Source organism: Rhincodon typus, chromosome 7 (assembly GCF_021869965.1).
Source record: "Rhincodon typus isolate 14 chromosome 7, sRhiTyp1.1, whole genome shotgun sequence".
In the NCBI taxonomy this organism is placed as follows: Eukaryota; Metazoa; Chordata; class Chondrichthyes; order Orectolobiformes; family Rhincodontidae; genus Rhincodon; species Rhincodon typus.
Window position 1 is genome coordinate 4,893,695 of NC_063338.1, and position 15,065 is coordinate 4,908,759.

Sequence of the window (15,065 nt, forward strand, 5' to 3'; positions counted from 1 at the left end):
AGTGTGGATTGTTGGCATTTTGAAATGACGTAAACTCTACGTCTCTGCAACACCTCTTTCATAGAGTCATATAGCATGGTAACAGACCCTTCGGTCCAACCAGTCCATGCTGAACATAATCCCAAACTAAACTAGCCCCATCTGCATTTTCATTTGACCCTTGAACCAAGTTGTAAGGTGCTGCAAAGTAAAGCATCAAATTTGTGGAGTAAGAAAATGTTGAGGCTGACTACTAACACAAGGACAGTATACCATTGCTGATAAGAGTGGTTGACTTGCAGATGCAAAAACATGACATTTGATGGCAGGACAATGTGGTTGTTTTCTGCGTCCTGTTGACTTGCACACCATAATTTACTGCATATAACTTCAAGATGCTGCTGTATTGCTGGTATATTTCCAGCATTTGACACTTCAAATCATTGATAAACATTCAGTAAACATTTTCTACGGAGATTCCCACCCTGAAATTCAAAATGTGCTTGCGAGATTTCCTTGGGAAACTGAGAATCAGCACTCTAGAGTTTAAGTGTTTATTTTATTAACTGTCAGGATTCTCTGTCACACGCTGATACATTTCTCCCCCTCACGACATGCAAAATGCTTTCTGAAATAATTTTCAACTGCCATTTTTTCTCAGCAACATGTCTTTAATGTCCAAAGAAGTTTGTTAATTATCTACTTCAAACCAATATGATCAAACTGACACACTAATGCACTTCCATGAGTCAATATCTTTAGTAAAACTTTTACTGATTGGCCACAGCTTTCAAAAACCTGGTATAGGATTTGAACTTTTGCCCAAAACCTAGCTAGTGTTGCCAAAGGCAATTCTGCTGCACGCATAATCAGTAGTATTAAACCTAACTAATTGACAGAATGAATTGCTTTCAATCCATTAAAAAAATCAATTTGGTTAGTTTTTTTTACAATATAAGTAAAAGCCGGAGGGCAAATATCAGGTTTTCTCAAACTATTAACATTTTTTTTTAAAAATAGAAACATTTGTGTAGGGAAGTATAAAAGCATGGTTATAGCTAACCTCAAGAAAGCAGACTGACCAAAGACAGAATTTCACAGCAAGTTGCATTTTTGGTAAGAAGAGAAAGCTTCAAGTTATTTAATATGTTTATGTGATTTTTTGTAATTGTAAGTATTCTAATGGACAATGTCAGACAGCAGAGAAAGAAAGATATAGAAACACATCTGTTGCTCTGGCCTGGGAAACAAAGTGAACATAAATAAAACTAAAGGTATTGGAAATCTGAACTAGCAACGGAAAATATTGAAACGTGCAGCAAGATGAGCAGGATCAATAGAGAGAACAGACAAGGTCATTCAGATGAGGAATTCTCAATACCTTTTCTGTCATCTCCAAAGAGGTTGCCGGGGTCTTTTAATTTGATTTTAAACTGCTTCAGCAGTTCAAGGGAGAAGTATTGGTTTAGGCAGGCAGAGGAATAGAAGACATAACAGTAGATGGGTAATAGGTAAGCGCAATTAATTAAGGGACAGAACCTACTGAGGAAAACACTGATAATGCAACATCAACTAAAAAAATGCAGGAAACATCCCTCAGAGGTTCATCTCCCCATCATGACACTCATCACCTCACACTTGAAAGAAGAGTGGAGCAGATTAAAGGGGAAAACAACAATGTGAAACAAACCGACAAGTAAGAATTTTTCATTTTTGTGAACAAGAGTTTAGGTTGCCTGACAAGTCAGTTTTGGTTGCTGCTGTACTTCAGGATGTTTTAAAACAAAGAGTTAACTTCTAAAAACACACTTCCATTTCTGTCCATTTTAGAATGGGAATATGTCAAAATGCTGATGGTTTCATCAAATTGCTTGAGTTTCAAGTATTAGAATTGGATAACGTGCAACTTTGCATTGTCATTACGTTTTAGGATATAAACCACGTGCATTTGTCGTCACTGCAAATATTGTGATAATGTGAAAAGGTTTGGTTAAGAACAAAACAATCATATTGTGATGATCCTCACTTTGGAAGCAGTAGCAACAAAGGAGGAAGTTAATGCTCAAAAGCCACTGAGGCAGGTTTTTAAAAAAGCCCATTTACAACAATTGTGCAATAGAATCAGAATCAAAAAAAGACAAAGCTGAAAACAGGGTTAGAGCAGACAATTATACAGCTATATGCCAGCTTCACAACAGATGTTAAGACAGCTTAACAGATCACTAATGGAGTCAGATAAAGCAGTCTCTGAGGCTTTTGATTCATCAAGAGTTTCACAAACCAAACTAAACATAGCGTACCCAAATCTGGAGGAAATGAAATTTGGTACACTTTGCCAGATGACTAGGGTGGCAGGTGCTAACAAGACCAGAGGGGAGGGAGGAGCATTCCAGAGACTCAAGGAGGTGGTCTTTCAGTCTGCTTCCTCAACCTTGTTGAGGCTTCATGTGCTGTTCACCAATGTACAAACCTACGCCCAACTCTCATTCCCTACTTTTTTCAGAGCTCCACTCTCTAATTTACACCCCGGTCTCTTGCACAATTCTGCCCACACTTGGAAATGAATCTCAAATTCAGGACAATCACAGAAAATCTGGGACAGTCATTAAGTTATACCAGCTAAGTACATTCTGGAGAAGTGTGCTGTTTGGATGACAACAGAGACTGGGTACTCTAATGAGTACAGTAACCATGACAGATGACTTGAGAAGCAAAGAGTCTAAGTGCGGACCATGAGAAGTCCTCCATTCTGGAGGCCAAGTTGCAAAGACAGTGAGATTATATGTGGTACCATGTTTGTGTAGTGAGAGACAATGAATGCTTGCAATCTTGTGAAGTAGTCTTTCTCATATCTAGTATTCCACGGGTAATAAATAGCTCAAACTAATTGTAAGTTGCCTTTTAATGGCTTCAGATTCATCTTGAAGTGAAGATACAAAAAATAGAATCTTGGTTATTTCACTATTTGGGGTCATTTAGTACACATAGCTATTTTATCACAATTCCTGCGAAGGAACTGTAAATCAATGTTCATAAATTATTCCACTACATAAATGTTCAATAGGACAAATAAAAGAGAGGTAGTGGATGAGTACGAAGACACAGCAAACATTAAAAACCTGGATCCAAATGATTTTCTTTTCAAGCACGAATAGTTCAGACATCAGCTGTTTCAGGTCTTATTCAATTCACCTTCTCCTACAGTTAAAACAAACTTTTGTAGATGTCATATTCCAAAATAACAAATGGCAATGATACTCTGGTGCAGTCCTTAATCTCACCAAGCTTCTCAACAGAGATTTAGAATTGCCAAATGACCCGAGGTTATTTAAAAGATTAACGATCAGAAATATGAAGTAAAGCATTCTAGTCGAGATAAAGAAATCCCCACTAATACAGGGTGATCTCTGACGTGTGTACCAAGTTCTGTGCTATTCACTTCTCTTGATCCTTTTCCTGTGTTGTTAGGCTGTTTTCCCAATAAAGTTTTGACTGACACTCAACATACTCGAGATGAACAATAGAAAGATCAAAGTAATTATCTTCATCACAAACACCACATCCTTGCCACTGACCCATGTTCAACCAGACTATTGGAAATTTCAATATCCTGTTTAAATGCAACTTGGTGGATCCTCTCCAGCACGAAGACAGCCTAATTCTATGTCCAGCTCATCCTCTACTGATGCCCTCATCTCTTGTACCTGCGCTCTTCTGGTTTAATGCCAATTGCTACATTCCACAAATTTCAGGTCAAGATTGTCAGAATCACATCCCATAACAAGTCATACTCCTTCATCGGACTCATTCTCACTGGCTGACATTAGACCTTGGTTCTCCAACAACTTAAATAGTTCATTCTTGAGTTTAAATCAGTTTCTCACCTACACTAATAAGGTTATATAAATGAAAACTGTTATGGCAACTGACAAAAAAAAAAACACTATCTTCAATGCCCATGCTTTGCACCAAATGCCTCATTTTCCTTACACTTAATAAGGTCACCCCTCATTCTCCTACGTTACAAGGAATAAAGTCCTATCCTAGCCAACCTCTACCTATAACTCAGGCCCACTAGTCCTGGCAACAGTCATGAAGAAGGGCAATACCCAAAGTGTTGCCTGCTCCTTTCCTCCAGATGCTGCCTGGCTTGCTGTGTTCTTCCAGCCTCCTGTTTGTCTACCTTGGATTCCAGCATCTGCAGTTTTTTTTTGTCTCTAGCCTCATTTTTCTTATTGGTTGCAGCATGGACAATTATTTTGATCATCAGCATTAGCTTACAATTCTTAATAATTGTCAAGTAAAGAACAGTTAATTTTACATTTTGAAGAATCACAGAATTGTTGCAGCACAGAAGATGGCAATCCATGGCGCACATGTCAACTCTTCAATGTAATTGGACAAGAGCTCCTCCCAATTTGGAAAGGAAAAATGTGCAGGCCAACAAATGCCTAATTTACTCTTGAAAGCCTGGATTGAAACTGCCTCCATTACTCACTCTGAATTCCAGATCCAAATCATTTGTTGCCTTGAAAAATACTCATGCTGCCAATATTTGTTTTGCCAGTTAACTGAAATCTGTAACTCTTGGTCTCAATCCTCCACCAATAGCAACAGTCTTGAGCTCATTTACTCTGTCCAGACTACTGATTTTGTATTCCTCTATGAAAATCTCCTGTTAACCTTCTCTTCTCGAAGAACAAGACTCTCAACTTTTTCAATCCATCTGGGTAACTGAAGTTCCTCATCTTTGGAACGATTCTCATGAATCTTTTTTGTACTTTCCCTAATGCCTTCCAACTATCCTGATGCATGGTATCCAGAACTGGTCACAATCCTTCAACTGAAGCCAAATTGGTGTTCAATGCAAATTTAGCAAATCTTCATTATTTTTATGTACTATGTCCTTATTTACAAAGGCTTGGATGCCATAACCTTTATTGATTGGTCTCTCAAATCTTTCTTTCTATCTTCCATGACTTATGCACATACAAACCCAAGAGCCTTTTCTCCTCCACACCCTTTTAAACTGTATTCCTTACTTTACGTTGTGTCTCTGTGCTCTTTCTACCAAAACCATTTAGACTGCACTTTCTCTGCACTGAATTTCATCAGCCATTTGTCCACTCAAAGTCAGAGTAGTACAGCATGGAAACAGGCCCTTCAGCCCAAACTGGTCCATGCTGACCATGGTGCCCACTCAGCTAGTTTGAATTGCCACGCATTTGGCCCATATCCCTCTAAACCCTTCTCATCCATGTACCTATCCAAATGTTGTTTAAATGTTGCTATTGTACCTGCCTCAATCACTTGCTCTGGCAGCCCATTCCATATACGCATGAAGAAGTTGCCCCTCGGGTCCTTCTTAAATCTATCACCTCTCACCTTAAACCTATGCCCTCTAGTTTTCAATTCTCCATCCCTGGGAAAAAGACTACTTGCATTCATCCTATCTATGCCCCTCATGATTTTATACACCTCAATAAGATCACCCCTCATTCTCCTACATTCCAAGGAATAAAGTCCTATCCTGGCAAAACTCTCCGTATTATCTCAGTCCTACTAGTCCTGGCAACATTCTCGTAAATCTTCTTTGCACACTTTCCAGTTTAACTATGTCTTTCCTATAACAGAGTGACCAAAACTGTACACAATACTCCAAATGCGGCCTCACCAACGACTTATACAACTGTAACACAACATTCCAACTCCTATACTCAATGTCTCGACCAATGAAGGACAGCATGCTAAATGCCTTCTTCACCACCCTGTCCACCTCTGACCCCGCTTTCAACGAACTATGTGCTTGCACTCCCAGGTCCCTATGTTCCACAACACTTCAATTCAAGACACTCATCATGTCATTAAAAAAAACTCATAAAAAGAAAGCTTTTTACAAATCACAGCTCCTGCAATCTTAAACTCCTTACCTGCTTTTCCTCAGTAGTTACGTTTATTGGGATGCAAAAATAAAGCCCATGATATGCAGTTGCCATAACATCACACCAAATATGAAGTCTGCAATTTGGGTGCATGATTAGGAAATAAAACTCATTCTGAAATTTTTCAATTTCATTCCTGCCAGCATTCATTTTCCACTCACTCATCTCAAAGTTAATCTCAAATAAGAAAGAAAATTGAAACACAAGTGAGCATAAGCCACTTTCATGCACAGCCAATTCAACAGCAACAGTTTCATGACAGAATTATGGTAACAGTTATTCACACTGTCTTACATTGTTGACTGACAGTGACCAAGTCTTACCCTACTGAGCATAAAAAACAAAAGGGTACAATTATATGATCAAACCGGACCTTATTGAATAAACGATGACACATATCTGAGTGATTCAATTCAAAATCCCAAAAAAAAACTTAGAAATAAAGAACTAAATTGCTCATAAGCCCAAGGTGAATATTCAGCAATTTAAAAAGTCTTCGTTAAGCCACATTAATAAACCGCAGCTACTTGAAAGATAAATTGCCTGCCAGAATTCTGCACAGGATCCCAAAGTTTAATTTACATATGTAAAGATAACATAAACAACAAGCAAATCAAACAATCGTGAAGAACAATTGAGATTTATAGATTTAAGATTTGCTTTATAAGAAGGCAATATCGTGACATATCACGTACTGCCATATCACAATATCCCCTACTCAATGAATTAAATTTGGAGTCTCCTGACTCCACTCTAATGATTCAACACTGCTGGACAATGCATAACCAGCAGTTACCTAATTATGGGATCTGCAGAACATTATGAGGTGAATGTAGGTCAAGAGTGCAAATTATCCAACTGATGAAATCTGATTATTTGCTGTTTGCTCACTTCAGAAGGGTATCTTTCATAGATGGCATAAAAACTGAGATTCAATGTGTTCAATTTACTGCCATAACTGAAAGATCAACAAGTCATACACCCAGTGATTATGTCACAAAACATCATCATTCAACTCATCTACTGCATAGGTTTCTGGAGAGTAACCAGTCAGTCAACTTGGTCACCATGCTCAATCCTTTAACCTTGCTACCAGAGTTCTTTAGAAATCAATGTGTCTGTTTTCACCAGTCTCTTAAGTCAAAACATAAGTTCTTCCTCACATCCATCCAGTACGTCACTTGTGTCCCCTAGCTCCATTAGCTAAAGGGAACAGTTTTTCTTTATCATATCGAAATCTATCAAAATCCTGCACACCATTATTAAATCGCCATCCATCTCCTTTGCTCCAACGAGAACCCCAGGTTCTCCCACCTAAAATTGCTCATCCCTGTAACTATTCTGGAAAAATCTATGCAGCCTATAAAAGGCTACACCATTTCGTGTTTCTGGATAATGAACTGAAAATGAGAAAAATGGGCACTGCTTTAAAAAGGAAATTAAATACAATGAGTTTTTCCTAACTTTGGGTGAGCCAGTTAAGATAGCGGGCATATACGAAACAATGAACAAAAACAAAGTTGCTGGAAAAGCTCAGCAAGTCTGGCAGCATCCATGAAGGAAAAAAACAGAACATTTCAGGTCCGGTGACCCTTCCTCAGAACAGTTCACCGGACCCAAAATGTTCTGTATTTTCCTTCACAGATGTTGCCAGACTTGCTGAGCTTTTCCAGCAACTTTGTTTTTGTTCCCGATTTACAGCATCCGCAGATCTTTCGGTTTTTATACATGAAACAATTTTATTTTTGCAACAAAGTCCCCAGTCAAAGCAGTACCACGCACATGTTCAGGGTAACTGGCCAGAGGCAGTCTTTTGATTGGCTTTTCAAATGGCTCCAGTTATCGTGGGTTTAAGAGAATGAAGCTTAGCAAAAAACCATCTGATTAGTCAGAGTGCAGTTTGAAACAGATTCAGATCGGAGCGAATCTGACAGAGAAGTAAGGAGATTTACAGAAGTTAGTTGCAATCTTTTTCTCTTCTCTTTCCCTGTAAAATTGGTATCTCTGAGACACTGAAAGAATTAATTCTAAAACCGAAGGGATAAAACAGATCCAGGGTCCAATCAACCAGTAAAGATTGATTATTGTTACGTAGATTACATCGAGCGCATAATTGAAGATTGTGAAACCAACCCACCACTGAAGAAGAACTGTATTCCCCTCAAATAGTTCTTTTTCCCTTCCACTCATAATGGCTGTGTTTATCTGTTTTCCCTGTGTTTGTGCATGTGTGGTAAAATTTTAAAAGAGGTAAAGTTTAAGTTACATAAATTAGAAATCCTAAGTCTGGGTGGGATGTTTTTCTGAGGGTCAATGCAGAATCAATTGGCCAAATGCCTCTATCTGCGCTGCACGGATTCTATGAACGTTGGATCAGCCTTGATCCTACTGATTGATGGAGCAGGCTAAAGGGGTCAAACAGCCTACCCCTGCACTTATACTCATGGTCTTATGGATAACCCAACCTGTCTCTAATGGAACCCATGCCAACTCTTACTACCTGCTTACTACTGAAGTGTTGCTGGACATTTAAGTTCCTTTTAATGATGACTAGCATTCTATTCTCCTTCTCAAGCCTTATTTTCCTCTTCAGTTTATTTGCCCCGGATCTTGAAAAAAAACTTCACCCCACATGCATCAACACACCCTCTTTATTTGTTACATGATATTCTGTCCCCCGGTCAACCAAGAAACTTTGGCTTCTTTCCTATTCCTTTGTGTTGTAATGTATCCAGCCTGTATCTGAAACGTAACCTGCTTAAAAAGAGCTCCCATTTTGCTAATAAAGATTTTCTGGTCAGTCAGTCATACAGCATGGAAACAAACCCTTTGGTCCAACTCATTCATGTCGACCCAATTTCCCAAACTGAACTAGTCCCATGTGCCTGCGTTTGGCCCATATACCTCCAAACCTTTCCTATTATGTACCTATCCAATGTTTTTTACATCTTGTAACCGTATCTGCATCTACCACTTGCTCTGGCAGTTCATTCCACATATGAATCACCCTCTGAAAAAGTTGCCTCTCAGGTCCCTTTTGAATCTTTCTCCTCTCACTTTAAAAATATGCGCCCTAATTTTGAACTTTCCACTATAGCTAAAAGACCTCTGCTATTCATCTTATATATGTCCCTCATGATTTCATAAACCTCTATAAAATCAATCCTCAACTTACCATGCTCCAGTGAAGAGACTCAGCCCATCCATCCTCTCCTTATAGGTCAAACCTTCCATTCCCAGCAACATCCTTGTTACTCTTTTCTGAAGCCTCTCCAATTTAGTAATATCCTTCCTGTAGGAGATCCACCAGAATTGTACACAGTACTCCAAAAGAAGCCTTACCAACATCCTATACAACCTCAAAATGACGTCCCAACTCCTACACTCAATGGTCTGAACAATGAAAGCAAATGTGCCAGACACCTTCTTAGCCACTCTGTCTACCTGTGACAGAGCTGTCAATGAACTGTCTCCTTGGTATCTGTTCAACAGCACTTCCCAGGGCCCTACCATAAACTGTGTCATACCTGCCCTCTGATGTTGCCTGGCCTGCTGTGTTCTTCCAGCTCCATACTGTGTCAACTCTGACTCCAGCATCTGCAGTTCTAGCTATCTCTAATTCCTGCCCTTGTTCATTTTCCCAAAATCCAAGACCTCTCATTTATCAACATTAAACTCATTGGCCCCTTCTCCGCCCATTGGCCCAATTAATCAAGATCCCTTTGTAATCTTAGAGAGCCTTCTTCACTGTCCATTATAACACCAATTTTGGCGTCATCCGCAAACTTACTAACCATACCTCCTAAATTCTCAAACAAATCATTCACATAAGTGACAAAAAAAAAAAAAAATCAGTGGACCCAGCACCAATCTGAGCCTGTTGGTCACAGGTCTCCAATTCAAAAAACAACCCTCCACAACCAGTCCTACCACCAAGCCAATTTTGTACCCAATTGGCAAGGTCTCCCCAAATCCCATGTGATTTAACTTTATTAATTAGTCTACCATGCGATACCTTGTCAAAGGCTTCCTTGCTCCATTTCATCCTGGATAGATCCTCTCTCATTCCATTAAAGTTATCCTCCTTCCAGTTAAGAAGTTCTACTTGAGACTGTTCTTTGCTCTTCTGTATTAATAATCTAAATCTTCTGTGTAGTCTTATTCAAGAGATCCCCTGTAGGCACTTGGCCCACTGCATTCTCCAGCACACAACGTAGCAATGCCTTCTTCATCCTAGCAGCAGGGAAGCAGCACACCAGGCAGAAGCTACATGAATGTTGACAGACAATTGAGTGTGTACCCTGAAAATCAGGTATTATCCAATGACCGAATTTCTTTTTGCTCTTCCCTCCTGTACAGTCCCTTATCAGTGCAAATTTGACATAGGATATTATAACTACATTCTCTGCCACTACTGTACAGCTGAACTTGACATGTTGCGAAACTATTAAAATCATCTATCCCATGAACGTTAAGGCTTCTTGCACAAAAAGACAAGTGGCACTAAAGTCAACTCTTAACCGATTACAAGTGTAGACTGGAGATATTAAAGCCTTATTATTTAAGTGTGCAGAAATACATTATGTAAAAGAGAGAATAAAAATGCCATCCATTCCCAGGGCCAATTGCTTTCAAAAAGATAACCACCAGCTTCCTGGCCATAAGTCTGAGGCGACAGCAGACATCAGAAACTTCCGGCAAAAATCAGAAGTTTGCCTGGGACAAATCTGTGCCCAATCCTCAATAACAACGCACAGGCAAGGGAAAATTAGAAACCAAAAGGTAGGGCTGTTCCCAGCACATGGAAATTCCCAGGAATACGTTCAATTTTAATTGATTATTTGAGATTATAATAAATTTGCCTGCCAGCTTTACTGCAACACCACTCTGCATGTAGTGTCTTTCTATCAGGAAAACACCCAGAGTGCTGCACAAGTGCTTAATCAGACAAAAATGGACTCTGACCGTAAGGAGCTATTCAAGTGCATAACTAAAAGCTTGGTCAGAGATATATGAAGGAAGGTTTTAAATAAGGACAGAAGGTGTGCAGGCGGAGATGACTGTGAGCCAAGGGGCCTGTTTCTATGCTGTATCACTCTATGACAAAGAATGAGAATGCAGAGAGCTCTAGGGAAGAAATTTCAGAGTTTAGGGCTTAGACGCTAATGTCATGGCCAGCAATGGAAGTAGGGTATATACAAGAGACTGCAATTGAAGGAACACTGTTCTTGGTAACTTATGGAGTTGATAGAGATGCAAGGCATCCCTGAGACAATGGAATGATTCAAACACAAACTTGATAGGAATGCAGGCCAGCGTATGAACACATACAAACAATGAACAGAATTTGCTGCAATTTAGATTATCAACAGAAGAGTTGATAGTTTAAGAAAAATGTTAGATGGGACATTGCCAAGAACAGTACTGGAAGAATCATGACTGAAGGTAACAGAAGCGTGCATGAAAGTTTCATCAACAAGTTCAGACAGAATCATAATAGGCCAATGTTGCCAGAGTGGAAGTGGTAACCTTTTTGAAGAGGAGGTTGTGGGTTGGACTTGCAACCCAGGGCTAGGTAGGATGGCCAACTGATTCAACCTACGGTAGTAACAGAATGAGATGGAATCTGCAGAATGCAAGTCTCTGCCTTCAGCTCCTGCCAATGTATTGGATAATCATAATTTGTAATTGGAGGAATTAAGGCCCATTGAAGACTGAATGCTGGACAATTGCCTAACAAAATGGAATTTCTTTTTGTGGATTCTCAATGTGTTGGTCATGAGATTGGGGGTTCAAGCTTCTATTGTGGTTTGAGTTCTGAACAATGTTGGTGTCCCATGAAATACAGTGTGCTGCACTGCTGCTTGAACCTCCAATCTCATGGCCATGAGGCAAGTGAACTATCGTGCAGTTAAAATGGACAATGCTTAGGGATAGATCATACAACACTCTAATTCAATCTGGTCTCACTTCAATTAGCTGATCACCACATTCAGATTTCCAGAGCTAATTAAAACTCCATTCACTCATTCTTTCATTGCCAAAGCTTACATAAACCTGCAAATATAACAGCAGAATAGGTATGAAATAGTCAAGAGGTGGCTCAACACATTAAGAGAAATCCACAAAAAGAAACTCCACTTTGTCCAAAACAAAATCAAATGGCCATAATTTGAGATAATGGGAGTCACACGTGATTATGTCAATTACTACTTTCAGAGACACGATCATGCTTCTAGGTAGGATCTTATCCAAACTGCACAGAAGCAACACCACCTTTCAAAGAAGCACATTGCTCTTGTCTTGTCTCACTTTATTCAAATTTTTTTCAGTTTCTTTCCATAATTGTACAGGGCTTATAGTCCAGTAGGTCGTAGTCCTGTCTCTTAGCCAGAAGCTTTGGGTTCAAGACTCACTCCAGGCCTTGATGGCCACCAAAATGACACACTTGACAAAGCCACACAAGGTGATTATCAACCTGCAAATCCATCCAACACCACAACAACAACAGGTGCTAAGAACAGGACACATTGTATCAAGCATGGCTGACCAACACAGTAGTGCCCCTCAAACAGCAGCTTCGGGGCTTCAGGTGAGTGAAGTGTTCCAGGAAAAAACAAGGTCAGAAATCACATGACACGAGATTATAGTCTAACAAGTTTATTTGGAAACACAAGCTTTCAGAGCCTCAGTCCTTCTCCAGGTGTTAGTGAGAGAGGTAGTTTCAGACACAGAATTTATAAGTAAAAGATCAAAGGTTCACACAATTGATGAGGATATACTAAACAAATCTAAGATGCTGTTAAATCTTTAATCAGTTAGAAGGTTAATTGATTAATATGCATATGTAAATTCCCAAATTCCTTTCAAGTCACAGTCCTTAGAAAACTAAAAGTTTTATCAGTGTAAAGAAGAGCTGACATTTTAGGTCAGACAATGCATATTAGGTGCAAGACCTTGTTTAGAATCTGTTTGTGTTTTGGTTTGGAGTTAGGCTGGTTTCATTTCTAAAGCAGGAATTTATAAAATGCCATATTAACTGACTGCAAATAAATTGTGCGCCTTTTTGAACAAAACAAAACGTATCTGCAAATACAAATTCATCCCATTGATTCACGTGTGCGCATGTGTGAGAGCACGTGTGGGGTGGCATTTGGGGGAAGCGTGAGAGAATGAAGGGGGGTAAGAGAGCATAAATTCTGTGCCTGATACTACCTCTCCCACTAACACCTGAAGAGGGACTGAGGCTCCAAAAGCTTGGTGTTTTCAAATAAACCTGTTGGACTATAACCTGGTGTTGTGTGATTTCTGACCTTGTCCACCCCAGTCCAACACCGGCACCTCCACATCAGGAAGAAACATAAGCCTGTTTCTCTGCCTAATGCACCTTCAGACTCAAAGTCTTGTAGGCTTAAGTTGGAGTATTTGACTGTTTCCATCTTGTCACTTTTAGCTAACATCACACCAGAGTAACATTTTACGTTAACTGTGTCCAACTATTGCCAAGTTTATTCTTGTTCATATCTGGAATATGTTCCAAAGCAGTTTGAGAATATCTTGCTGCAAATGTTGACAGCCGGATTGGAAGAGGTAGTTAAGGAAGGGAGATGGGCCAAAGAGGGGAATGGCAAGAGAGACGGGGGGAGGGATGACAAGGAATATAAACAGGAAGTGATGGCAAAGGAACTCAGCAGGTCTGGTAGCATCTGTGGTGACAGAAGTGATTTGAACATGGAGTTGAATGTGACTTTTCTTTGGATTCTTATTCAATTCTTAATTCTTAAAAATAGTCAATAAGTTTTCTGTAACTTTCCTCACTTTTGTTGCTGTTGTTACCTGAAGTACACTTCTGTTTGCTGGGTTTACAGATAACCTGATACACCTGGTGCCAGAGAGATCTTACCTGTGATTGGATAATTGCTGCATGGTTGCCATGGAAAGGAGATTGTCTCTCTTTTTCTCTGTGGTGTCGACTGCTCTGTTTGCTCCGTTGAAGCTGTTGACGCAATTTCGCGATCTGGAAAAGAAAATGTCAATGAGATTAAATGAGAGTTTTAAAGTGCATACCATTTAAAGTGAGGAATAAACTCTTTGAAACACATTCACTGAGCTCCGCCTATTTAAAAATCTGAGTCTTCCAGTACTTAGCTTGCTCCTGTGCTGAGATCATGGAAATGCCATTTATAGATGATATTCAAGCAGGGTTGAATTATAGAGAAATATGCTAAGTTTTGCTGGATTAATTTTAGGGGTAAACGAGCAATTAAACACATTTTAGGGGATTAAATAAATAGGAAATCATCAATTATGGGGCTGCTAACATATGAAAAATTGGTCTGATAACTTTTCTCAAATTTTAGGGTTCTGCATCATAACCTCCTCAAATAAATTTGCCCAACATGCTGAGTCATGATTGTTCCACTAACATTTGTTTCCCTGCCGTAAACCTAATGGCATTGATGGTCCTTTTTGACTGTGGAGGCTTCATAACAGATTCCAACTGACCTTACCTTGCACACTTGGCACCCTTCAGCTTTTCTGCAGGGGTCACTGCACAGAAATCAGCAGCACCTCCGACTGATTATGCTCCCCTATCCTATTTGACAAGCCTAATCATCACAATAGTGTTGCCACTCCCAGACATCACCTAACACAAACTCAGGATGAGTCCAAGAACATTCTAACCATTACAGCATAGTTACATGCTATGACTGCCAACTAAGCCCACAGAAACTTTCAAGAACATTTCCACAGGAAAGCATTTCATAAGTTTTCAATCACTTTTTAAACTTAAGAAAACTTTCAAAACTTAAGCTGAGTACCTCATTAGGCTATACAGAATCCAAACATATCTCCTTTCCTCATTTGACATTCATTTTACATGTACCAAGTGTTTTTTTCTTTGTTTTTTTATAAAGGAGGCAATACAAATGAAAACTGTTCAAATACGGGCTACCAGAACAAAGCAGTTTCCGTATTAGAAGTGGATGTTTCAGATTCAGCACTGTCCTATGAAGAACATACAATTTGTATTACCTGTTATGTATTTTTTTTAAAACCAATATCAAAGTTAGTAATCATAGAGTCATTGTGTAACACAGCATGGAAACAGGCCCTTCAGCCCAAACTGGTCCATGCTGACCA

At 39.4% G+C, this 15,065-nt stretch overlaps 1 protein-coding gene across 1 annotated transcript in view; it reads right to left on the reverse strand.

Moving 5' to 3' along the window:
• LOC109927323 (protein FAM117B-like) overlaps window positions 1-15,065 on the reverse strand; it is a 182,030-nt gene that overhangs the window by 103,819 nt on the left and 63,146 nt on the right. The window contains exon 6 of the mRNA XM_048598678.1: window positions 13,825-13,938. Coding sequence (XP_048454635.1) covers window positions 13,825-13,938 — 114 coding nt within the window. The remainder of the gene's footprint in view (window positions 1-13,824; window positions 13,939-15,065) is intronic.